Raw genomic sequence first — 26,281 nt, 5'->3', positions numbered from 1 at the left:
TGTGTGTGTGATTCACTCCATGGGTTTAACTCAAGTGTGTTCTGTTTATCACTTCTCCCTAGAACATACAGTATAAATAGAAGAGAAACCTATTGATGGCAGTAAATAACAAACTGATCTAGGCATACAGTGTTATCTGTTGCATATGGATTTGCTGTGCTGCCTACCTCCTTCTTTGCACCACTGACAATTTCCCCGTGGAATGCAAACTTCAGAAACACCTTTGGTGTAGCTGATCCTCTGTGAATTTTTTTTACAACAAATGGACCAAATTTGGCTACAAGCCCGCAGTGTTTTTCTGCTTATGTTCAGTTCTTCAAGGGAAAAAAGAAAAATATAAACAAAAATCTGTATCTATATATATCTATAAATTCCCATCATAGGTATATTTTATGAAAATCTTGCAAATTACTTAAGTAATGATCTCTTCTGTAAATTAGTGTGTTTGACCTTTTTGGCCATTCTCACAAACGAGGGACAGATTGTAGTCAGCGCAAAGTATATCAGACATACTATGTCAGTTTGGGGGAAGCACAGATTTTTCTCTTTTTCCCCAATATGCCAATTTCTGAGAATGTAGTTTACAAATTGTTTGGTATGGTAACAAGTGCTTGTTTATAAGCCCTGAGAGAAAGCTGTGAGCAGCTACACCCTACCAATGGAAGGGTAAAAAAGTTGTTCTCTTTCTCTCCCTGTGATTTCTTGTTCTTTCTCTCCTGTGCACACACAGGCTCTGGCATTTCCACTTTCCAGGATGCCAGGGGGTGTGTCCGCCCTAGATCTCGTGTCTGTTGATCCTTTAGTGGTCACCCCAAGCAACGACCCCATTGGGAGGTCTCCCTAGTGCTCACCATCCACCACCCACACTCATGATGTTTCTGCTTGGTGTTCCTGTAATGCAAAGAGCCGATATCTGGCTCTCAAAGCATTCATCATGCTCTCCTGTGGTCATTACTTTTCTAGGTAATAAAGACTTCGATTTGGAAATATCTTCTTAGTCATCTCCATATCTAGCATGTTGTGTGGCGTAGAATAGGTCTTTCAAATTTAATCATTTTGAATGAGTGGATGGACAAATGAAATAAAGTGGCCCTACCAGGAATATGGAAAAAACAATCTCTAAAAAGGGGTTAAGTAATGATAACCACAGTTATGTTCATAAGGGACAGTCATTACAAAAGGCCAGCACTAAATATGTTGCAGCAGTGAGAGCAGTTTGATACTGGTAGAGAGAGATGACATTGTAATGAAAAGAGCAGTTTGAGCACAATGTCCTGAGCTATTGCATTTGGCATCGGTGAATCCTGTGGAGAGATGAGAACAGAACACAATGGGCACATGGTTCGCCCTAATTATCACCTTTCTTTTAAAAATATGAAAGTGTGATGGGGTCGTTGTGGGAATTGTTTTTTAATAATAGCTAAGAAGTTTCTCATTTTACAGATAAGGAAACTGAGGCTCAGATGGTCAAAGTGAATTGCCCAAGGTAATTAAGTTGGTTAATCATTGAACTGAGATGATAATCCTTGTGTTCCGATATACAGCTCAATCGATGCTCTTTACTATCAGGAGTAATGGTTAACTTAAAACCATACAACTCTTAAATACTGAGGTGTTGTTTGGGACTGTTATAAACAATATTAGCAACAAGTTGAGAACGTATTTTCTTAGATCTCAAACCCCTACATAATGTTATTTGTAAATACGATATTTTAAGAATTAAAAAATAAGGGCACCTGAATATCTCTGTCGGTTAAGCATCCAACTCTTCATTTTGGCTCAGGTCATGATCTCAGGGTCATGAGATCAAGCCCTGAGTCAGGCTCCACACTCAGCTGGGAGCCTGCTTAAGATTCTCTCTCTATCCCTCTGCCCCTCTCCACCTTCCCGCTCTCTCTAAAAAACAAAACAAAACAAACAAAAAAACAAACCCAAAAAACAAAAAACCATATGCCAGGCAGATAATTAATGTCTTTTGAAAAATAATTAACTTCTCCAAGGGATTCCAGTATTCATTTTGAAACATGGAAACTACTAAAGCCAAAACTTAAAATGCCAATTTTTAGATATCACACTTAAAAATTGCATAGAAACGGGCGGCTGGGTGGCTCAGTTGTTAAGCGTCTGCCTTCGGCTCAGGTCATGATCCCAGGGTCCTGGGATCGAGCCCCGCATTGGGCTCCCTGCTCTGCCGGAAGCCTGCTTCTCCCTCTCCCACTCCCCCTGCTGTGTTCCCTCTCTCGCTGTGTCTCTCTCTGTCAAAAAAAAAAAAAAAAAAATTGCATAGAAACAATAGGATCCAATTGTTGAAGAATTTTTTCTGTAGTTACTTTATAAGCAAACAAATAAACAAGCACATAAATAGATTTGCCATAGATTTAAATAATGGTGGAAAGAAACATTCCTTCAGTTAGCCAAAATATAATTATGACGGCATCTACTATGTATTAGTCAAGGTTCTTCAGAGAAATAGAACCAATAGGATGTGTATATAGGAAGCAATGAGATTCATTTTATTTATTTATTTATTTTTATTTTTAGAAGATTTTATTTATTTGAAAGAGCGGGAGAGAGAGAGAATCTCCAGCAGACTTTGCACCGAGCACAGAGCCTGCTGTGAGGCTCAATCCCAGGACTCCAAAATCATGACTGAGCCAAAACCAAGAGTGAGATACTCAACTGAATGAGCCATCCAAGCACCCCAGTAGAATTCATTTTAAAGAATTGGCTCATGTGATTGTGGGGACTAGCAAGACCAAAATCTTCAGAGCAGGCCAGCAAACTAGAAATTTCAGAATGAGCTGTTGTTGCAGTGTTGAATCCAAAGGTAATTTGGAGGCAGGGTTCTTTTCAGAAGATGTCAGTATTTTTTCTGAAGGCCTCCAATTGATTAGATGACGCCCAGGCACATTATGTAGAGTAATCTGCTTCACTCACAATCTACTGATTTAAATGTTAATTATATCTAAAAAATTACCTTCATAGCAACATTTACATGGTGTTTGACCAAACAACTGGGCACTATAATCTAGCCAAATTCACTCATAAATTTAACCATCACAGACTATGTGTTAGGGGCTATAAGGAATTGCAGGCTACACTGGGGAATAGTCGAGTTTGGAAGACATCCAATGAACAGTTGACCACTCAAACATGAATTAGACACTTCCCAAGTGCCTGAAATGTGAAGTGTGGGTACTTGGAGAAATTATAGCAGAGAAGCCTAACCCAGCCTGAGGGACTTGGAGTGGCTTCCCTAAGAAAGTGACATGCAGACTGGGGGGCCCGAAAGCTGAAAGATGGGTTAACCAAGCAAAGATGGGAGGAGAGATCTCCAAGCAGAGGAAAAAGTCCTGAGGTAGAAGGAGCATACCAAGAGCTGGGAGAGGCCACCATGGTTGGATACCAGGACACTTGAAAGGGGAAGAGCCAGATCCTTTAGGATCTTATGGATGAGATTTGCCACAGATGGACCTCAGGTAAGACTGAGATTATGAAAAGTCTGTCTTAATGCTCTGTGGCTAATGGATCAGAAGGGCTAAGAGTGGCTGCAGGATGACCAGTTAGGGGACGAGATAGTGGTGCAGGTGGAGGTGGAGATGGTGAGAGCTGAATGAGCTAAAAAGATATTTTGGAGTATATTTAGGGACACATGACGACTAGTTATGGAAGTTGAGGGAGAAGTAGGTATCAAGGAGATTCCACAATCTCAAGCTTGCTCAGTACTTTGGATGAAGGTCTCATGGTGCTGCTTGTTATGAAGAAATGTTGGTGAAGGAGTCTGTGTTCAGTAAGGGGTGTAGAGTTGGAGGCACTTGGGGTGTAGCCAGGTGGAGACATCTACTAGGTAGTTGGACACGTAACTCTGAGACTAAAAGACACCTAGGATGAGAGAGAATTGAAACTATGGAGATGGATTTGTCTGCATAGAGAGCATCATGAAAAAAGAGAGGAGGCTAAGGACCAAGCTCAGAGTAACTCAGGCCTGAGGGCCAGTTACAGGAGGAATAGATGGAAAAGGAGAATGACCTGAGAAACAGGGACAAAACTAGCATCTTCCAAGCCAGCAACACTGCCTCTCTGTCTCTCCCTAACCACAACTGGGAAAGGTTTTCTGTTTTTACGGACTTGTGTGATTAGGTTGGGCCCACCCAGATAAACCAGGATGATCACTCAAGACTTTTAGCCTTGTTCACATCTATAACCTTACTTCCATTTGCCATGTAACATAACATCTTCAAGTGTTCCAGAGATTAGTATGTGGATATCTTTAGGGGGCCATTATTCCGCCTACCACCAAAACAACCATGTGGAATGCTGCTTAGAAGTCGTAGAAGATGAAAACTGAAAGTGTTCCAGTTGGATGGGGCACGTGGAAATAAACTAGAGCAAATTCAGTGGATTGGAGATCATGTAAATGGGCTAAAACTTAAGTCAGAGGGATTAGAAGTAGATAATTTTTTTTCAAGAAATCCAACTGTGAGTAAGGAATGCAGGTCTTGAAATCCACTTAAGCATGAGTGAATATTAGGCCTGGAAGAATCATTGTCTGTATTTAGAGTTTGGCTGGTGGTTAGCAAGAATTCTACCCTCCCTAATTCCAGAGAGCCTCTTGTGTTCTATCATGAATATCTGAGGGAAGATGAACAAGGAAATAATTAACATTAACAAATAAAAATAACACCTGGAAGATAATTGTTAACTGTGACAACGAAACTAAGATAAATAACAAATACACATTCTGAAACTCTTGATGTTTATTTCCACTTTTCAAAAGAGTAATCATCATGTGGTTTTAGATACATGAGTTCCAGGGCAATTAATCATCTAATAAATGTGTCTCTAACAAGCATTTGCTAATAGCTTGATGTTGGCAAAAATAATATGTTTCAAATCTGCTGCCTCTGAAGCCAAAAGATTTCAACATAATATCTGTGCTGGTGAAGTTTGTGCTTGAAATGAAAATCAGTGTTAATATGAAAGAAACAAAAACTAAATCAAATAAAAAAGGAAAAAAATACTCTAATACTTACAAACCAGTGAAAGCATAGTCATAATAGGTGACAATTATTGAGTGATTGACTAATTGCCAGTGCTATTTTGGGAGTTGTACGTTAGCTCATTTAGTCATTAAGACACTCCTACAAATAGGTAAAAAGGCTATCCCCATTTTAGAAATGTGGAAACTGAGGCAGCACACACCAGGACTAGAGTTCCAATCTAAGCAGTCTACAAATTTCGAGATACCAACAGCAGTCAGTAACACCTGATACTTGCCGTCTGCCGAGTACCCCGTTTTAAGTACCTTACAGACCTAAGTCACTCCAGGTTTGCCAGAGTCCTGAGAGAGAGGCATTTCCCTGCCATCGCCTGAGGAAGAAACTGAGGCACAGATAGGGGAGGCCACATATGCAGTAAAGGCGAAGCTAGAATTCACATCCAGCAGACTGGCTCTGGAGTCCAATTTCCTACCCAAACAGCTGAAAGGTGATGTTTTTTTGAACTTTTTCATGGAGACAGTGCTTTCTTAACCATTGCTGCTGTTGTCTTCTTAAAGTCTTAGAAATGAAAAAAAAAATTAATTTCGATGGGCTTCCCTCTCTGAAGTTCACCTTCACCTTTCTTAAGTTAAGAATTGGGTGACCTATAAAGTTTCTTTCAGCTGCATAATCCCGTGAACAAAATGCTGTCGGTATCATGTGCCTGAATTCCTTCTGTTCTTCTGACAAGTCTTTATTGTGTTTTTACATGTGTTTTAATTGTATGCTACATTTTATGATCGTAATGATCACTAATTGTTTATAATAAGCATTTATTGAGCATTATTGTTATTATTGAGCCTTTCTTTATTGTAACATGCTGGGTGCTAGGCTGAGTGCTTTCCTTGGTTTCCTTTACTTAATCTTCACACAGGCTTTGCTTCTAATTACGGTTACTCTCCCTAGCTGACAGACGAAGAAACTGAGCTTAGAGACATTTAGAACTTTGTTCAAGTCACACCACTTGTAATTGGCAGAGCTTGAGATCAAACCCAGAAAACCTTACTCTGAAACTCTGAAGCCCAGTCCCCTTACCACTTTGCCCCAATGTGTGGGTTCCACACCAGAAACTCAGACCAGACATCAGCAAAGATTCCATTTGCCATGTAAATTTAGCTTACATATAAAAAGGTGAAATGAAGAGAAATACATGATATGTCTGCCTAAAACCATCTCTCTCTGACATAACCAAGTGGTAATTTCCACAACAAGACCTTTCCCCTGGAGTTTTGCATGGGGGATCCAAAGGAGCAATTTAACATAGGATTGGGAACAATTCTTTAAATACTTATTCCCCGAGCCAGCAGACAGATTATTTCCTTGAAGCTAACAGAATCTGAAGGACACACTTGAAGTGTCTGAAATGCAGGTGAGGCTTTTAGAGCTTTGTTTATGACTGAGACAGAACTGGGTGAAGTGTCACCAGGCCTGGAGTGTGTATGTAAACTCATGAATGTGTGTGTGCACGGTGGCCTCATGCAGGTAATTGATCTCAGAGAGTTAGGTGTCAGACTCTAGAGAAAGCATATTATATACAGGGAAGAAAGCAGCCAATTGAATGTAAGAGGGTATTAAAGAAGAAATATGACCCAACACGTCTGCCTCAATTGGGCCATAAGCTGAGGGACAGAGACTGTCCTGACGACAGTCCCCACTTAGGAAATGCCTAGAAACATCGAAGTAGTGGGAAATGAGTTGTAATAAAATCATGGATTTAGAAGGCTTGTGAAATTGTCTAGCCTAAACTTTGGCCACTGCACAAGCCACGTGAATTGCCTCCGATAGCAGCTATTCGGGGCCCATTTTAAAGGTCAGCCCAGAATGAGATTCCACAGTCGCCGTTCCAATGATGACCTGTCCTTGCTCCCAAGAAAGCCATTACTTATCTAAATCCTTGTACATCAATTTAATCTCCACGTTGCCCTCCAGAACAATGAAACAGGGATGTATCACTGTCCACCTAAATGACCCTCGTGTTCCTCTGCCAACACAGAGGAAGACCAGGTGTCATTTATAAGACTCATAGTAGTCGTACCATATGGAAAATGACTGTCATCATTTACTATTGCTTAGAAGTGGAGAAGTAAAATTTGTACCCACAGGTAGGTTAAGCATTTTGTGAATAACAAGGAAGCCCCAAGCACATTAACATTCCTTACAAATCTACAGGAGAATTCTTTCCTTTGCTTCTCTGGGTCTTGGTCCTTAATGACAAAAACAATGATGGTAATAGTATTCTTATAAAGCGCTACCATGAGGATGAATCAGGTACCATTTGAGAAATGTTTACCGTCATCAGTGCTATGAACACCATTCGGGAATCATGAATTTTACATCTGTGCCCATACGGAGCAGATGTTAGTGAAGGGTGATTACATTACTCATTTTGATCAACATTTACAAGCGTCGAAATCGGCTAACTCTTTGTAATTTGTTCACAGAAATGTAACCTGGAATAGCTTAGCTATCCCAGATACACACTGCTCACCAGAGCTGGAAGAAGGCTACCAATGCCCCCCAGGATTTAAATGCATGGACCTTGAAGACCTGGGACTTAGCAGGCAAGAGCTGGGCTACAGTGGCTTTAATGAGATAGGTCTGTCTTACCGCTAAAACACATTTTCAGTTTCTTTTTTACAATGTTTATGAAATGGAAAGAATACTTGTGTGATTGATATTTTCTGTTAAGATTGGCTATAGAGCATTTAAGAAACACAACGGCAGATTGTAATCATCTGCCTAGATTGTGATAGAGTCTCCCCTGCAGTCTATAAAGTACAGTCTGCTTTTGGGTGGATATTCAGCAGTGTCTGTGGAGAGTGAAATGTCCCTGATTTTAGACTATTTTTGATTCTTAATTAGAGCACTTAAAAATATTTCATTGACCAAGGTTCAGGGCTTGTTGACTCAAAGGTAAACAAGACTTGGTGTCCTTTCGCATGTAACCATACCCTAGTAGGCAAGGTAAGTCTTATGTCTCTGAAATAGTAGCCACTGAGTGAGTGCTTGAGAGCTGGAAAGTAATCCTGGAACAGAAGACAGCTAAGGAAATACTTAATGAATATCCATCAACTGTATAATAGATGCGTGGGAAGTGCTTATACATGAATATGATGTACTCAAATCTATACATTTATCTGTGGCTTGTCCTAGGAAGTCCTGAAATGTGCCATTATATACAGTAATGAAAGCACTTAGCATCTGCCATTTACTTGATATCATTGCATTTATTACAATTCTGTGCAAGTTGTACAAATTTCATTACTGAATCAAAAAAAAAAAAAAAAACCCATGGAATTCTAAACAATTATTCCAGCTTTGAGAATCTGTCTTAGCCAGCTCAGGCTGCCATAACAAAATACCATAGACTGGGTGGTGTAAATAATGTAAACTCATTTCTCACCAGTCTGGAGGCTGGAAGTCCAAGATCAGGGTGCCGGCATGGTTGGATCTGGTGAGGCCTTTCTCCTTGGCTTGCACATGGAGGGAGGAAGAGGAAGAGGGAGAAAACTCTCTGGCTTCTTCTTGAAGGGAAATAATCCCATCATGAGAGAGCACCCTCATGACTTCATCTAAATTGAATCAACATTCCAAAGGCTTCATCTCCTAATACCATCGCACTGGGGGTTAGAACTTCAACATATGAATTTGGGGTTGGCGGGAGCACAAACATTTAGTCCATAACAGAATCGTTATCAGAATCATTTGAAAAAAAAACAAAAACAAAACAATTTTTCCTTGAAGTGTCAAGGCCCAGGTGCATTTAAGAGCATTTAGACACTCACAGAATCTTAGAGAAAAATCTCAGTGTATAGCAGGGTGGTGGTTATCTTTGGAAGCCAAATCTATTTTGTGACTTTTAGTGTGGTTTCATTATCTCAGTGGACAGCTGTAAAATGGGGGGTTTCCATGGCCAGGGAAGAAAGCATGAGTTCCTTTCAACCCTGATGGCAACTGCTATGAACCCAGCCAATCAATCTTTATGCATCAGGAACAGTGGCTGATAAATCCTCCTCTCGCCCCAGCCTTTAGTGATGGCAGCTCCCAGACGGTGTTATTGCAGGATGGCATCAAGAACTCTGGGCCAAGTACGGGAATTTCAGAAAGAATATGTGAAGGTCTTGCACTGATTGAGGAATATTTTTCTGGTATATGAACTAAACCACAAGGCTACAGCCTCTGGATGGAATAGAATACTGAACTTGGCCTGAAAAAACACAATAGTTGGTATTAAAAAAAAGTGAATTTTGCAAATAACATTCCTAAATTTTTACTCTTGTATTTTAATATGCCCTCAGAGGTGGATTTCCAGCATTGAATTTAGACAGATAATCTTCCATCCCTTTGGCCAATGATATAATTTTGTAAAGTCAAAAAATTTAGAAGCCAGCAGATGTGGAAGCATTTCAATTTGCTGTACTCTCTTAAACTTATCTGGCTTTGGAATCATTCTTACAGCCTTCCCCTCGGCTCCTAAGAGCAGAGGACTTTTACGCATTATACCAGTGACCCTCAGGGATGAGCAGGAAATCACAGGTGTGGTATGGGAGATGGATATATAGCTTTGGTAAACTGTTGAAACAAGCTGCAGGAATCCTAAGAGCTGGGGCACAGCTAGAACGCACGGCTTCTCAGAGCCAGCAGCTCTTTCTCTTAAGGGAGGCTAACTGGGTGTACCCATGTCTCGTATGGAGGGTGGCCAGCATTCAGTAGGGAGGCTGTCCTTGCACAAAAACCTCCAGTCCTTTCAAATCCTATTGCTAAATCAAGTCACTTCCTGGCCATTTTGAATGCAGCAACTGTGCCTAAACTCAAAAGGCTGCATTATATTCAAGCTGATTCAGCTTTCTTCACTATGACTTCCAATGACTTCAATCCATGTACTCTTTGAGGGAGGGAGTTTCCTCAGAGAGTGTGTTGGCTTGAGAAGCCTGACTCAAGGAGAGAACTGCCCTGGGGGCAGCAGGCCCCCACTAAGGCAATAATCTTACTGTTTATTTGCACATTTATCTCCCAAGGATTTAAGCTCCTTGAAAACAGGAAGTACATCTTTTCATCTCCATGTCTTCAGGGCCTGGCGCAGTGCTGGCCTCTATAAATATTTACTAATGGACTGAACAAAGTATATGTTCTTTTGAATTTGATGGTGACCAGTCATGTTTGTGTTAGGATATAGAGCCATAATAGAGAAATAAGTTGTTTTCTTGTTGTTCTTTCCCCCAGTTTTGTGTTTTTGTTGGCAGTATTCACTACTCCTCATGACTTGCTTTTCTATACAAGCTTAATTTGGTCTGCTTGCTTCTTTTTCTCAAATGATGCTTGAGTTCAACGCCATTGTATGACTAATGGTTACATAATGAAATGTTAACTTTGTACTATAATCAGAAAATTTTAAAATGGTCACTGTAGTTTGGACTGAAAAGGTCTATTATTATGCATCTATGTAGATACACAAATTGTGGTATTTTAGATCATCTTTAAAGTTTTTATGGAAACAAAATATAATTTTCCCCCAAAAATGAGGAGAAGAAATTATTTTCTTAGACTCACATGATCATCTCTTTCTGCATGCAGTTGAATTTAAAACAGGTGCCTAATTGTGCATATAAATTTGACCAGTGTACTTTATATGTAAGTAAGCATGATTAATTTAAAAGGAGCACATTTCCTCTTCTTACTAATCAAATTGTCATACAATACGTTGAATTGCAACGCATTTATAAAATTTCATTTATAAATAGCTTTGTCTCATTAAAATTTAAAATTGATGATATTGAGAAACTCAATTTTTGAAATATATTAAAAGCCAGAGTCATTAAAGTAGAAAAATTACACAGAGCCCCAACTGTAAAATTGCAAAGTAAAGACACCTTTGCATCTCTGAAATCATCCACCGTCAAGGAGACTGAGAAACAGAAATGCAATTTCCATATTCAAGGACTCTGAAAAACCTGTGACTAATAAACCACACATCGGAAGGCCAGGTGTCTAACAGAATACTTCCTGAAAGGATTCTGGCTACTGAGGATCTCTAGCAGAGCCAGCAGAATGCTGACATTAAAAATAAAGAATATTCCCAGAGGAGCAGAACAGTCCTCTCTTTGAGCCAGGGAATCAGTGTGTGGCTGACCCTGGGAGCTTTCTGGGACTCAGTGGGGTACCTCAAAGTGGAGCCCTTGTTGGGGCCCAGCGGTTGGTAGAGAAATAGAGAAGACGACAGACCCTCAGTCTAGAGGGGCCCCAGTGCTGCTGATCTGTGCTCATGAATACGAGGGGCCAACCGGGCTATACCTTAGGATGACCTTGGGGAGTTTAAAACACACCAATTCTCAAGCACCACTTCTGGGCCAGTTAAATGAAAAACCTTGGAATGATCCAAGGCATAGATGGTTTTTAGAAGCTAGAAGGTGTTCTAATGTGCATGCACAGTTATGAGCACCTGGACCGAGGCAGCAGTGATACACAGGTAAACACACCTGTCTTAGAAAAAAACTCTCTTCTCTCCAGCAGTGCTACCTGACAAATACCTGGTCCTCTAAAATTGATTTCACAGGTGAGTAACAGTCAAAAAGAATGAGGACCATATCTATAAAAATGCACTTTCAGGTATGTTTAAAACTGAGAAAAAAATCCAAGAGATATAATTTTTAAAATTGCAGAAGAAGACAACCTAAATAGATGGATTTAAAGGGTACCACTGTCTCAGTAGATGAGCAGAGAACAATCAACGCTGAGGCATTTCTTACTAAAGTTGCTGGACTTCAGAGCTAAAAAAAGCATCCAACGGGCATCCAGAAAAAAATGATCAAGTCAGTTCTTTTTCTTTTTTTTTTTCCAAGCGACGCTCAAACATGAGTAGCCCCGGGAGGAACCTAGGGTCCCCAGTCAGTTCTAAGGGGAGCCATCAGAGAGGACTGAAACTTTGTCAGAACTCAAGTCTAGGATACAAGGACACAGGGCTTACAAAGTCCTCAGAGAAAGAACATGTTCAGCTCGTTTGGATTACTGTCGAAGAAGCAAGAACTCAGAAACCTCCTTTTACGTTAATCCTTCTTGAAGACACTCGGCCAATCAAGAAGGATGGATCATGAACCTAGTCTCTAGTATCTCCTCAGTGTAAAAACAAAGCTAATATGACTTCAGGATTTCCAGAGTATAATATAAATATTGCAGCTTATGGTCATGTAGAAGAGCAGAGAAGAAAATCAGGGGAGGTAGTGTAATGATGTTAGTGTCCTTATACTCAGCAATAAAAAATGTATCATCTTATACAATATGTGAATCACATGATGGAGGTATACGTGTACTTGCACAAGAATGCATTACAAAGTAAAAAATTATCTACTTTAGAAAAAATTCAAAACTCAAAATAATGGCCTTGCGGTTTGGATCACAGCTGTACCACATACCACCCCACATACCACATACTGTGGGGTGACCTGGGAAAAGTAATTAACCTCTTCTGGCCTCAATGTCCTGATCTGTAAGATGGGGTAAAGGATAGACCTCCCTTATAGGGTTGATGTTAGATGTCATGGAGACACTGCACTTAGGACACTTGGAACAGAGTGAACACCTGATGAGCCAGAAATCAGAGCTGCACTGGCAAAAGGGGAATGCATCTCTGTGTTATTTGAGAAAAAAAAAAAAAAAAGACTACTTTAATAAGAGAGAGCAGAGCACAATGCTTTCATGTTAGCCCAGCCTTGTCTCATATTATTTTCTTCTTCCTGCAGCAGTTTGTTCAGGATCTTACAGCAAGGGGGGACAGGAGAGGAGACAGGGACAAGGTGTTCTTCACCTTGCATTCTGTTCCTATTAAATGATATCCCACATTTTATCTCACTCTCCTCAACGTACAGAATTCCAGAGGGCCAATTTTTGGTGGCGTTTGGTCTTCATTAATCAATTATTCTTCTCTTGTTATTCTCAGAAATATAATTCCTTTTGTGCTTTCTCTCTCTCATTAGAATCTTACCCATATTTCGCCATTGAACTTTCTACAGTGTCATTAAGCCTTGTGTCTATACTTTTATTTATCCCTGTGCATTTGAGTTTGTGACCCTGGATTGAGCCACGCCCTGTCTTTTAGCACACTGCCAACTTCCATAGACCTCAGAAAAGCATCCCTTGGCTCACTGAGCAAAAGCCGCCGCCATGCTATTTCCTGCATGGTCCCCAGCCTTCAGTGGTTGACTTTCTGTCCTCCCGCAAATCTCTGTGCCAAATGGTGATGGAGATGCTGGTTGTTTCTCTGTCCCTCTCTTCCATTTAAATACCTTTCCATCTTTATTTCTGGGTACCTTTCCTGCAGCCCATTCTCAAGGACCCTCGACTAATACATCCTCTCTAGGATGTTAGCCTGTGTACTTGAGACATCACCTACTCCCCACATTCCAAGCCTATGGAGGAATATACATTATTGGAAGGACATATTTGAAGATCACAAAATCTGTTTAGTGGACATTCGCATTCTGTGATTACAGTGAGCGAATGGGGAGGTGGGGAGCCAGCACACAGTGAAAAGGTTTGGGGAATGATGACACCCCCAAAAACTCTACTGGAGGAGTGAAACCAAAATACCCCATCAGTGTACCCTGTTTTGAAAATATGTCCTGCTTCCTTCCATTTTCTGAGTACTTACCCCACTTTCAGCCAGCCTCCCCTTTCCCCTCTGTTGCCACATGCTTATCCACACGTGGGGCAAACAGTCTGAGGCACTGTGATTTTCGGTAATGGGACTGAGAGTGAAACTAGAGGAATTTTGAGCTGGAAAAGATAGTAGTCATTTAGTCCACCCACACAGTTTTATCGAGAAGCCAACTGAGCATCTGAGTGAGCAAGGTCAGAGTTCTAGAGAATTCCACATGGAGGCAGGGCTAAACTCACTTCTGATTCACAGACTCCCACCAAAACTTACCTTCGCCCTCAAACTTTTTACCCATTTCAGATCAATGTTTAATTAAGAATCAAACTTAAAAAAATACCTTGCAATGTTAGTTGTAATCTTAATTTTGTAGTAGAAGGTTAGCGTCACTCACCTTTGGTAAGATGATGCTATAGAAGACAACTAACTATCCAAACAGATGTGATATGCCAGTTAGAAAAAAGCAACAGCAAGTCTATCACACGTGGGAAGGAAATCACAGCAAATGCCATTAAACTGGCAATTTACTTGTCATGATCTTTTAAAAGAGGTAAGAAATTGGGTAGAGCAGATGAGTACAAATCTATTCAGGTTTGAACTCTCCATTCACTGAACAGTCAGGTAAAAACGAAACATGTTCAGAGTTTTCTGTTGGTTTTCTTTTTTTATGTCTTTACTTATTTAATTTTTTTTTAACTTTTTATGTTGAACTAATTTTAGACTCACATAAAAATTACGAAATAGTACAGAGTTCCTTTATACACGTCACCCAGAATGGTAACTTCTTGCACAACCGTACTATCTCATTACAGCTAAGACATTAACAGGACACAATGTTATTAACTATAGTACGCATCCTGTTAAATTTCACTGGTTGATCCACTGTTGATCTTCTCCTATCTTAAGATCCTACCCCGGATCCCACATTGTACTTAGTTATTAACACCCTAATCTCTTCCAGTCTGTAAGTTTGTCAGCTTTGCCTTTCATGGTCTTGACACTTTTCAGAAGCACGAGTCAGTTATTTTGCAGAATGTCTCTCAACTTGGTTCTATCTGGTGTTTTCTCATAAGTGGAATGAAGTTATGATCAGAGTGTTTACACGATGTCTGGCTTCCAAGACGAAAGAGAAGTTGTGTCTTCTTTACTTATTTCTTTGTTATTTCTATTTTTTTATTATGTAAATTTCAGGGGTACAGCTTTATAATTAGACATTTGTATACACCAGAGTGATCAAAACATACTTAGTTTTGAGAGAACAACCCGGTATATGACATATAAGGATAAAATTCATCCTGAGAAGTCACTTAGGAAGTAAACAGATATCAGGCATTTCTTGTTGTCATTAGCCTTCAAAGTCATAAGAACAAAACACAAAAGCCCAAATTTGTAAAAATCCATAATAAACTAAACCTGATGGAAACAATTTATATCAGATAGAGGAAGTCCATTAGCAAGACCAAACTATAAACAGGACATTCTGACAATAAAATAGAAAAAATATTTAAGTTATATGCTTTTAATGTTACCTGGACTGAATGTAGTGGGCTGTTTTCCCTATTCTTTATATACAATAATCAAAGGTAAAACCAGGATATAACAAACACTGTGTTCTTATGGTGACTAATTGCCCTTATTGTAATTACTGTCATTTCTTATGACAAGTACTGCTTATCATTTATCGATTACTTACTATGTATCGAGCACCAGGCAAAAAGGTTTTCTGTCCGAGGTGTTTTTCATCCTCACAATAAACCCACAAGGGTCATTATCCCCAATTAAAAGTGAGCAGAGTGAGATGAGAAAGAATTGATTCGCCCAAAGTCACATCCGGGCCACAGTTGGGAGCCAAGGGTTGCTGTCCAAGTGCACACAGGTCAAAGCCTGCATTATCTGTGAAGTCGGCCATGGGTCCCCACCATTCCCTGTGGCTGGTCAGGACAGCTGGTTCGTCAGAGGGTCTCATTATGAGAGAGGAAGGGACATGTCTTCCAGCGTAACAACCCACCAGACCTGCTGCCTTCTCCTCCCATCACCGTGCCTCTGGGACAGAGGGTTGAGTGTGAAGGAGGGTGATGGTGACGTCCGCTGCAAACTGAGGGCCATTCGGAGCGGGTCTCTGGCTTGGCATCTATCCCCCCGCGCACTGTGTGACAGAGTTGGTGCATTATAAATGTGATTTTTATGTAAGAATTGAAATATGAAAGAATATACCTGGGAGGCAGTGCAGTTTTACAAGATAATTTATCGAGCTATCAACATTTGGGCAAGGATTTGAGGCAAGGGCAGCAAAAGCAGGAAATGTACTTTTGATACAAAATGAGATGATAGAGGCTAGAGATGTGGGGGAGAACATTGAAAGCAAGAAAAAATATGGTATTTGGTATATTGCAATCAGGTTCACACTTACTTGAGCTAAATTCAAAGTTCCATTATGATTTATGTGCTTTCTGTATGTACTTTATCACTGTGTGCATTAATTTCTTCTGCATATTTGAATTTACTTTTTCTTTCCCTTTGATATGTGGACATTTAATTTTGCTTTCTAAATACTGCAAATTAACCAACAAGTTTGCTTAAAGTGATTTTGAAAATGCATATTAATTCCTTTATTAGCTATACGACATAAAAAGTATTTACCTTATTAGTCCTTTCTATTATTAAAATTTTAAAGTTTTCCTTATATGCTTTCTTTAAAATATTAGGTAGAGGGGCGCCTGGGTGGCTCAGATGGTTAAGCATATGCCTTTGGCTCAGGTCATGATCCCGGGGTCCTGGGATCGAGTCCCACATCGGGCTCCCTGCTCAGCAGGGAGCCTGTTTCTCCCTCTGCCTCACTCTCTCTCTCTCTGTCTCTCATGAATAAATAAATAAAAATCTTAAAAAAAATAAAATAAAATATTAGGTAGGAAAACTACAGGTCATCGGCACCACAGAAGTTAAGATGTGGATTTGGGATGCATATACAAATTATGATCTTTGAAAATTCTTTTGATGATAAATTAATGGGCCTTTTGATAAAATGAAAAAATTTAGAGTGACTGTAGCCTGCCAGATTCTCATATACTCCCAAGTCACTTCTGAAGAAGGCTATTATTGGTACTGGAATTCGGGACTGGTGTTTTTTTCCAACGGGAAATATATTTTAGCTGCTATCCACTTTGCGGTATTTTCCTTATTTGACTTTGGGTGGTATTGACTACAAGGTACAGATTCAGCTCCCTGTATGAGTCCTAGCTCAGTTTTATTAAATATTGGTGAGAAATAGCATCAGTGGTTTCTTTCATCACTGGTAGTGTTCTGTGCTTGAAACTACCTCATATCTTGCTGAACTGGGATTGCCCATAAAGCCACCTACACTGATCTAATGTTTCAGTTTTAATACAGGATTTGCTTTACTTTAAAATTCTCCCATGTTTTTTTTTTCTATCAGCATTCCATTATTTTTATAATTTGTCTCCTGTTACATCTGATATTAAATATGGCCATAAAACGTGATGAAAGAAAATGACTTTTACTCAAATCCTAGTAGAATGTGAATTGAACTTTGCTGATGATGCTGCTAAACACTGATTCGTAGATTTAAATGATGTTAAACTGTATTTCATGCTGCAGTATGTGGTGTCAGTTGAAAACTTTACAAATGAATAGAAAAAGGGAGTTATTCTGTATCTGTAACTATGATTTATTGCAGAATGTACATAGTTGCAAAAAGCCACAGTAAAGACTCATTTGTAAAATATGTAATTGAGATTTATAATGCTTTGTGGAAAAGCACCGAAGGCTTGTTTCCCCTGCATTAATCTTGATGTGCAGCGTTGCTCCTGGAATTACTTATCGATTTTTATGAAAACACATTGAGAAGAGAAAACCGGGGCAACAGAACTCAACCTAACATCCTTCCTTGAATCTATGACAATTCTATACTTGCCGTCTGAAGGAATTCATGTGTCACAGGACAAGGAAGACCTGACGTGGTTTTGTTAAATAGAGGACAAGATCATGAGGCTTCCCCAAGAGGAATAGTTGCGAGAGCCTTTGGTCAAGTACAGGGTTTTATCCCTGGGTTCAGGCATCAATACATGCCCTCAGGTTGTGTACAAAAGTGTGTGCTTGAGGTCTTCTAAAGGAATAAAGCCTTTGGGCTTCATTCGATTCTCAGACAGGGTCACAGACTTATTTAAACTGAAATTAGATATTCAGATATTGTTCAGAATATTAGGAAGACAGAGGGTCTAAAGATAGAAATTGCAGTCATGATTTTTAAAAAGTCTGTCCACTGGCATCCAGCGGATGCTCCAGAGTTCTTGTCGAATGGATTAGAGAGACAGCTGGGGAAGGACTTGCTGTTGGACAGTGAAAGAAGGGATTTTATTTTTATTTTATTTTATTTTTTTAAAGATTTTATTTATTTATTTGACAGAGAGAGAGACACAGTGAGAGAGGGAACACAAGCAGGGGGAGTGGGAGAGGGAGAAGCAGGCTTCCCTGCAGAGCAAGGAGCCCGATGCGGGTCTCGATCCCAGGACCCTGGGATCATGACCTGAGCCGAAGACAGACGCTTAACGACTGAGCCACCCAGGTGCCCCGAAAGAAGGGATTTTAAAAGTGGATTTTGAGGGCATAAAGTGATGATTTTTTTTTCATACTATACATGGAAGACAATACTCTTTGGAAATATGTAGTGGCTTCCAAGAAATTAGCATGTTCATAGTCACATTTTAACTATTTGTAGATGACAAAAATAAGACTTCAAATAGTGTAAGAGGTTTCATGACAGTAATAAATTCTGCCATATGTAAGAACCTTCCTTCCTCTCTCCTTTCCTTTCTTTCTTCCTTCTTTCATCTTTATCAGTCTCATGTTATTTAATAAAATGCTTTTAACTGTTTCCCTGCTATTAGACATTTAAGTGAATTTCAGTTTTTGACTACAGTAAGTAATTCTGTGGTGAATCCATGCTCACACACACATATACATATATATGTTGTGTGCATGTGTGGTATTCTTTAAAATAGGTTCCTAGGACAATTTCTAGGTCAAAGGGGAGGCGCATTTTTAACATAATACATAAATAGCGTTTTATTTCTCAAAAAGATTGTAAGAATTCATAGTCCTGCTCTTACAGTGTGAGAGTGAATTTTTAAAAGTATAAGGGATTCTTTTTTGATACGGAATGACCCTGAAGTAAAAAAATAGCAGAGGCCATATTGTATTTTGTGCTCTTCAGAACACCAGTGGTTCATTCTCTTTTCCTAGCATTCCTTCCTCCCCTTTTTCCCTCTGAATGCCTCCTCCCCCCATTTCATGACCCACCCTCCAGGGCCCGTGCTCATGGAACTTCCCATACATCAGCAACACTAGGCCCCTGTCTGTCTGAACTGGGACACAGAGTTTGTCCATGAAAGTTAATGCTTCATTCTGTTTGGTTCCCATTGCCTGGTGTGTGTGTGTGTGTGTGTGTGTGTGTGTGTGCGCACGCGCACACACGCACGCACATTTTACCTTTTCTTCCCAATGAGCTCATTAGACCCCAGGTGCCTCAAGTAGGTGCAAACCTTCCTGTACTTCTTGGAATGTACTAACTCTCGGTGAGCTCGTTATCTACTCAAGGATTGGTTGATCATTTGTGGGAGAATTTTATATTAGATACCTTGCCTTTTTAAATCATTATTCTGTGGAAACTTCGTGATGGAAAATTTAAATAAAATTCAGATACAACTCCTGCCCTTTAAGTTCATTCCTCATTTGAAATTAAATGGCATCTGCCTTATGCCAGATATTCACATGAAACAAATGTGAACAGACTAGCACGGAGTCTTGTGTTGACAGTCAAGAAAACCCTCCCTTGCTCGTAAGGGCAGTCAGTGGAACATAATTCCCTTGACAGTCTATGAAATTAAATTAATTTCACCAGCTAATCAGTTGGACCAAAAAGGAATAATGTCATATAGAGAAGCCCTACACAGCTCTTCCCTCAAGGCCAGTGAGGCTGTAGGAAGGCCGACTCCTACCTCTCCTGGGATTGCATGTTCTAATACATGAGCCCTGCTTAGCACTGTGCTGACAACATGCAGGGCCTCCTCCTCTGAGGGGAAAGCTCTGGCCTTTGAAAATGGGTTTCTAACCTGAGCCACCCAGGGCTGTGAGAAAGTAGACAGCGGCCACTCTGAGGGGGCCACTGGACTGTGGAGACCGGGAGTCTCTTCCCTCTCTCCCCCTTTAGGCTCCTGGACCCCTCAGCTCCCATGCCCCTAGGCCTTGAATTCAGGAATTATACTGAAGATACTGAAACATACTAAATATATTAAGATAAAGATACCAAATAAAAATGAAATAAATATACAAAAATAAGTCGTAAATGCCTAATAAATATTAATTGCCACTATTAAAACAAAGACAACTACCACAACTGCTATTACAAAAATTATTGTGGATCAGATTTACTTCTAGATACAAAGGAAAAAGTGAGATGTAGTCGCATTTTCATGAAAGTATGAGAATTTTTGGAGAATACGAGATACATTCTCATAATAAATAGAAAAGGAGATGTTTTCATAAATAAGGTACTCAACGAATATTTGTTATGTATTTACTCTATGCCAGGCGTACAGGGCCTGAAATATAATGACGTGAGTCAACATAACCAAGTTCCTTCCCCCAGACGAAATGTTAAAATAAAATGGGAAATGAAGGTGAAGTAAAGTTGGAAGAAAGGGTTGATCTTTAACTTGGTAGATCCTGCAGCTTTACACCAGGTACAGGAGTGTGTGCCCCCGTGTCAGTGCCCACACATCTTTTTTGAGTAAGAGTATGAGAAAATGAGGCAGGAATGCTCCAATTTGCTGCAAGTCACACCTACTCCCCCCTACACCCCGCCCCGGCCACTTGCCTTGTATCCAGCATTTCTCCCTTTTACACAATCTGCCTAAACTCTGAGACAAATGCTCTTGTTAGGTTTGATCATCGAAAATGCTGACCTGAGAATTATATTTTTATTTTAGTTTTTGTTAAAGAAGATTTTTAATGACATAGATTAAGTGTGCCACCTTTTTTTTCGTGCTCAATGCCTCCTTCTTATCCACTTTTCTGAGAATGCCTTTATCTTATTTTTGATTAATAGCTTGACTGAGTATGGAATTCTTAGTTGGTATTTAGTTTCCGCCCAAACTTTGAAATCATTCCCTTGTATTCTGGAATACAGCCCTCCGTTGAGTCTAATTGTGGTGCTTTTGTGTTTTTGTTTTTACGGGTTTTTTTTTTTTAATGTATTTGTGTTTTTTCTTTGATAGTTTTTAAGATTTACTATTTGTCTTTGCAATGTTATGGTCTTACTTACCCCTAGGCATGGATCTTTATTTTTTTTAATCTAGTAGGGATATTTTTTTTTTCCATTTGAGACTCATGCTTTTTTTCTGGGAGATTTTTAGGTGTTATCTTTACAAATCCTTATGTGTTGTTCTCTATTCTTTATTTTCTGGAATACTGATTACAGCTTTGTTAAACCTTCTTCTTCCATTTCCCATGCCTGTAGATCTGGCTTTCTAACTTCTCTCCACATACCAAATCTGTCCTCTGGACCCCTCCCATTAGATGCCTGGAGCATCTTCTTGTATCATATCCAAGTCTTGTAAAGTTGTTTACATTTTTTTCTCCTCCACTTCTTTGCTGAACTCTGGATCATTTTCTCCCTCAGTGTGTCTAGTCTGCTATTCATCTTATTCATGGGGCTTTTTGTCCCAACATCTACAATCTGCTTATCTAGAATTTCTGTTTAATTTTTTCAAATCTGTCTGTTCTTTTATGTTATAGCCCTGTTTTTACCATTTTCTTTCTAACCCTTTATCTCATTAGACATTTTAAACATGCTTATTTTAGAATTTCTTTCTGATTCTTCCCTATCTTCTGATGCTCCATTATAATAGTTCATTTTCTCCAGTGGTTTGTAGTGTGTTTAGCTATAGTGTGATTCCAGTGAGGGTTTCTTTCTATCTGAGGTCACTGTGGCTGCAATTCCAGGGATAGTAACAAAGTCTGGACTCATTCTTATGGTACCTTTGTGGCTTGTGGGAGGAGAGACCCGTGAGCTATTGGTATTGTAGAGGACAGCGTGAATTTGGACTATGCACTTCGATCAGCCCAGGTTTGGGGTCCTAGTTTCTCTTAGGAGATTCTTCTTGGGCCCTGGATGGATCTGGACAGAAGGCCAGCAACTCTCTGCTTGCCTGGCCAGGAGGGCAGTGTTCTGGCCAGGAGAGCAGCCTTTGTGGAACTTCTGGCTTTGCAGACATCCCCCAGCTCAGTGTCTGCTTCCTTTCCTGGGTGAGGGTGCACCCCAACAGCAGCAGAAGGCCAGGGTCATATTGACTGTGAGTATAAATCTGTGAGCCAGCTCAAATTCAGCTTCTGCTTACGGCTCTCATTCTGTGTTCTGTCACACTTTTTGCCCACTGGATATTTCACTTGCTTTCAGGCTAATTTATACACTCAGAAATTATTTTGCTTTTTTAATCTATTTCCTTGTGTTGGTTGGGCATGGGGTCAAGAGGCAGGAATTTTTAATTTTTATAAAATTCTATGTCAGTATCATTTTTATTACTTTTTGCTGTTGAATTATTATACTAATCTCTGTGCAGCCTGGTAAAACTATCCCTCTGTGGTTCCTTTGGTAAAGACAAAATCTGTGAGAGACAGAGAGACTACAAATAAGCAATAACTGTGATTGAGCACTGAGAGTAAATCCTGATGGATTGAAATGGGGTTCTTAATCTTCTTAATATTAATTGCAACAAATATTCACATGCTTTCTCCAACCATGGAAGTGCTTTAACAAGTAAGCAAAAAATAAATAAATAAAATAAAAATAACAAGCTAATCAGGCATTACCTAAATAGAAAGCAAATAAAGGTTCTTAGGCGATTCTTACTCTCATGTGTCTAATAGAAGATAAGTCATATTTGCCCAGGGAATTATATTACTTTATTTTAAAACTGCTAGTGACTACAAACCTCGACACCAAATCAAAGTTGAGTTGAAGGAGACTTTCAAGTAAAGACTACTTGGGGCTAAGTATCATCGGTGAGGAATGTCATCTCCTCATCACATCACCACATGCCTGATATTAACTCCACCCAACCAACACTGAGATTCAGGGAAGGAAAGCAGCTCTGGGGGATGGGAGCAGGGGTGACCCTATTCCCAGCGTCTCCAGTGTAGAGCTGCAGACGTGGGCATCCTGTGAGTGCTCAGGTCCTGATAAGAGAAGGACTCCGTTTCAGGATGTAATCTGTAGCTCGGTAGTGGGTAACATAGGACAAGCTCTTTGACTTCTCTCTGCCTGCAAAATCAGGGCAAAAACTGTACATATCTCAGAGACTAGTAGAAGATTAGATTATTCTCATTCTCATGCCTAAGAGTCCTCAGTAAAATTTAACTGTGGTTCTAATTATCATTTTTATTAGATATATAATTATCAAGTAAATAAGTGAGTGAATTATGGAACACACTATTCTAACGTCACACAGAAAGTGAGAGAAAACTCATCCAATATCTGTATTCTTTCCAAGGCATCAGCTTCCCTTCTTGTAGTCTTGGCAAAACGCTCAGGCTCATACAACATAATTTAACAATATACTCACATTTTATTGTGCTAGTGTATGCCGCCTTTACTGGTGTATTCTTTCCTCCATGTACATTTTCACTGGAATATTCACGGGGAATAAAATGTTAAGAAATATCTTCCTATGTCCTGCACTGAGATGCTGCCAGCAAAGCCAATTCTAAGCTGAGATGCTTTGTCCTTGCTGGGCTTCTAAAGAGTTAAAGCAGTGCTGAAGTTGCATGTTTACAGTGGGCGGAGCAGGACTTAGCAAACCCTGGCTGGTGGGCCAAATCCTGCTTACTGCCTGACTTTGTAAATAAAGTTTAATGCAACTCCATGCCCGTTTGTTTATCTCTAGTCCATGGCTGCTTTCTGATGCCACAGCAGGTTTCTGCAGTTCCAACAGAAATCCCTTGGCCCACAGAGCCCACAGTATTTACCATCTGATCCTCTCCAGAGGAAGTTTGCCAACCCCTAGACTAAAGGTAGGAAAAAGTGCTTATCCCATGCTTTTTTTTTTTTAAGATTTTATTTATTTATTTGAGAGAGAGAGAGAGCAAGCATAAGCCGGGGAAGGGACAGAGGCAGAGGGAGAAGCAGGCTCCCCGCTGAGCAGAGAGCCCCAATGTAGGGCTGGATCCCAGGACCCTGGGATCATGACCTGAGCCAAAGGCAGACGCTTAACAGCTTAACCAACTGAGCCGCCCAGGCGCTCCCCGCATGCTTCTTTTTTGTTATATTTTTCCACAGCTGCCTAGACTCCTTGACAAGCTTTATGTTCACGTCTTCTTATATCCCTTGGATTTGGAAAGCCAGAGACCACAACACGTCTGTGATTTTGTCTAGGTTCATGAGAGTCCATTACTGACCCTCCTTCCCTGAGTCAAAGTTCCTTAAATTCTAAACATGGGATTTGCAAAGAAAGGTTATCCTGGATGTATACAGCCCTGAAAGTCACCTCCTCTCTGTGGTCTCATAAATACACAGGCTACTGAATCTGTAATTGATGTGGAATTTTTGAAGGATGGGTGATATGCTACACATTGAATCCAATGAATCTTGATTAGATTTAATCAGATGCGTATTCTTTAGTATGGGGATAAGTCTCAGTGGTTAAAAAGCCTCCTTAGAAAATCAGAATCAAAATACTCTTATTCCCCAGTGCCTCCTTCTAGCCAGAAAAAGTTACTGAAAATGAGTAAAAGAAGGGGGAAGGATTATTATATTTACAAAAGACCAATAAAAACAACATAAAATAGCATTTCTGAAGACAGTTTGTCTGGGAGATGTAATTTGCTCGCTGCTATGTTGCACTTATTGGGACTCTTGAAATCAGGAATGTTCTGGAAGACTTAACATGGACAGTCACCATATTTGAGCAATGATTCAAGTGAGGATTGTAGATAGTCTTCTGATGGTCTTTTATTCACTTATTCACTCATGCAGCCCATATTTATTGAGAACCTACTACATGTTAGGCCGCTGCCTAGCGTTTAGTACTTTAAGGCACCAAGTAAGCACTGATACAGAACTACGGATGGATAGCGTTATATTTTCATTTTATTCAAAATTCATTCTTGCTTATGAAGAGATGACTTGTTTCAGGCCTTGGGACTCTGTGGATTTAATTTTTTTGGCCAACCTAAGTATAGCGCTAGATTTCAAGAAATAAATTTTTGAACAGGATTGAACTTTTTTTTTTAAAAAAAGGAAACTTGTAGGCCAAAACAAAAAAATAAAATAAAATCGAAACTATGTTATTTAATAAAACAAGGCCCTTTAGGCATCAGCAGAGTTTGGTAAACTCTCAAGTCTCAAGCATATTTCTAAAATGAAACTATTTTCTTTTAATCAGTTTAAAAGAAATGCCTTGTGTTCATTTTAGTTGGCGGTGGTGAACTGCATTTTATGAAGCTCTGGAAAATGAGGCCAGCATGAACAGAAATTGAATCAAAATAATGGATGACACGTCATACATATTCTTACCATCTTGTGTCCTGACCATGCCACACTTTAACCTAAGGGCGGACACCTGGAGGGGTTCATTAGCTTGCAGCTGTTTGCGATTAGTCTGCAAAGCCTAAAAAGAAAATCGGCCACCAGAAAGCTGCTGGTACTGGCCTGGAAGATGAACAAAGGAAAGGAGCAGCTGGTGGGGAAACACACATTTGACTGAGACCTTTACAGAGGGGTTGAGAGGCCCTAGGCCCCTGGAAATGGAACCTGGGAGCAAAGTCTTGATGGCAGACAGCCTGGAATCAAAGGGCAGCTGCTGGCTGTTTTGTGTGCGGGGCGAGATTCAAGGGGATGTAGGAGTTGTGTGGTAGAGCGACCATTATCCATGTGAGTAAGGAAGAGAAATTAGCATTAATTCAGTGGCTACATTGTGCCAAGCACCACAAGAGGTACTTTTGCCTGGTCAGCTAACCTGGTGTGCAAAGCAGCCCTTCGGTGGGTTAACTCCTACAGGTCCAGGGTAGCCTGGCAGGTGTAAGTGCCTCTGGCCATCTCTGTTTACATGTTTGTTCAAGAAATTTCATAAAATCAACCTGATGGTTCATTTCTTATCTGTAGTCTGTACTGTTTCATGTGAAAGATGCATGCCTTTTGATAGTGTTCAAAATTGGTCAGTCTGATACATTGAGCTACCACGAGGCTGTGGACGGACAGGTAAGGGTTTAGTGTTGCCAAGGATGTTTCGTGCAGAAGCTTAATCCTTTGAGGAAAAGGATAGCAAGCATAATGGTGATTGTCAGGGGGGAAAAAAGCTGCTGGAGAAAAAAAAATGTATTTAAAATGTATTTACTACATAACTTGATAAAATATTTTAAATTCTGGCATTACTAAGGTTTTTTTTTCATTTTTTTATTATGTTATGTTAATCCCCATACATTACATCATTAGTTTTTGATGTAGTGTTCCATGATTCATTGTTTGCATATAACACCCAGTGCTCCATGCAGAATGTGCCCTCTTTAATACCCATCACCAGGC

At 39.9% G+C, this 26,281-nt stretch overlaps 1 protein-coding gene across 1 annotated transcript in view; it reads left to right on the top strand.

Annotated features, from left to right (window-relative positions):
* The window catches only part of NALCN (sodium leak channel, non-selective), a 282,810-nt gene that overhangs the window by 47,540 nt on the left and 208,989 nt on the right, over positions 1-26,281 (top strand). The window contains exon 7 of the mRNA XM_081815176.1: positions 7,481-7,635. Coding sequence (XP_081671302.1) covers positions 7,481-7,635 — 155 coding nt within the window. The remainder of the gene's footprint in view (positions 1-7,480; positions 7,636-26,281) is intronic.

The sequence above is a fragment of the Leptonychotes weddellii genome, chromosome 3 (genome assembly GCF_054177405.1).
Source record: "Leptonychotes weddellii isolate Sample4059 chromosome 3, ASM5417740v2, whole genome shotgun sequence".
In the NCBI taxonomy this organism is placed as follows: domain Eukaryota; kingdom Metazoa; phylum Chordata; class Mammalia; order Carnivora; family Phocidae; genus Leptonychotes; species Leptonychotes weddellii.
Note: the sequence above shows the minus strand (reverse complement) of the source record. Positions and strands in the feature narration are given on the sequence as shown.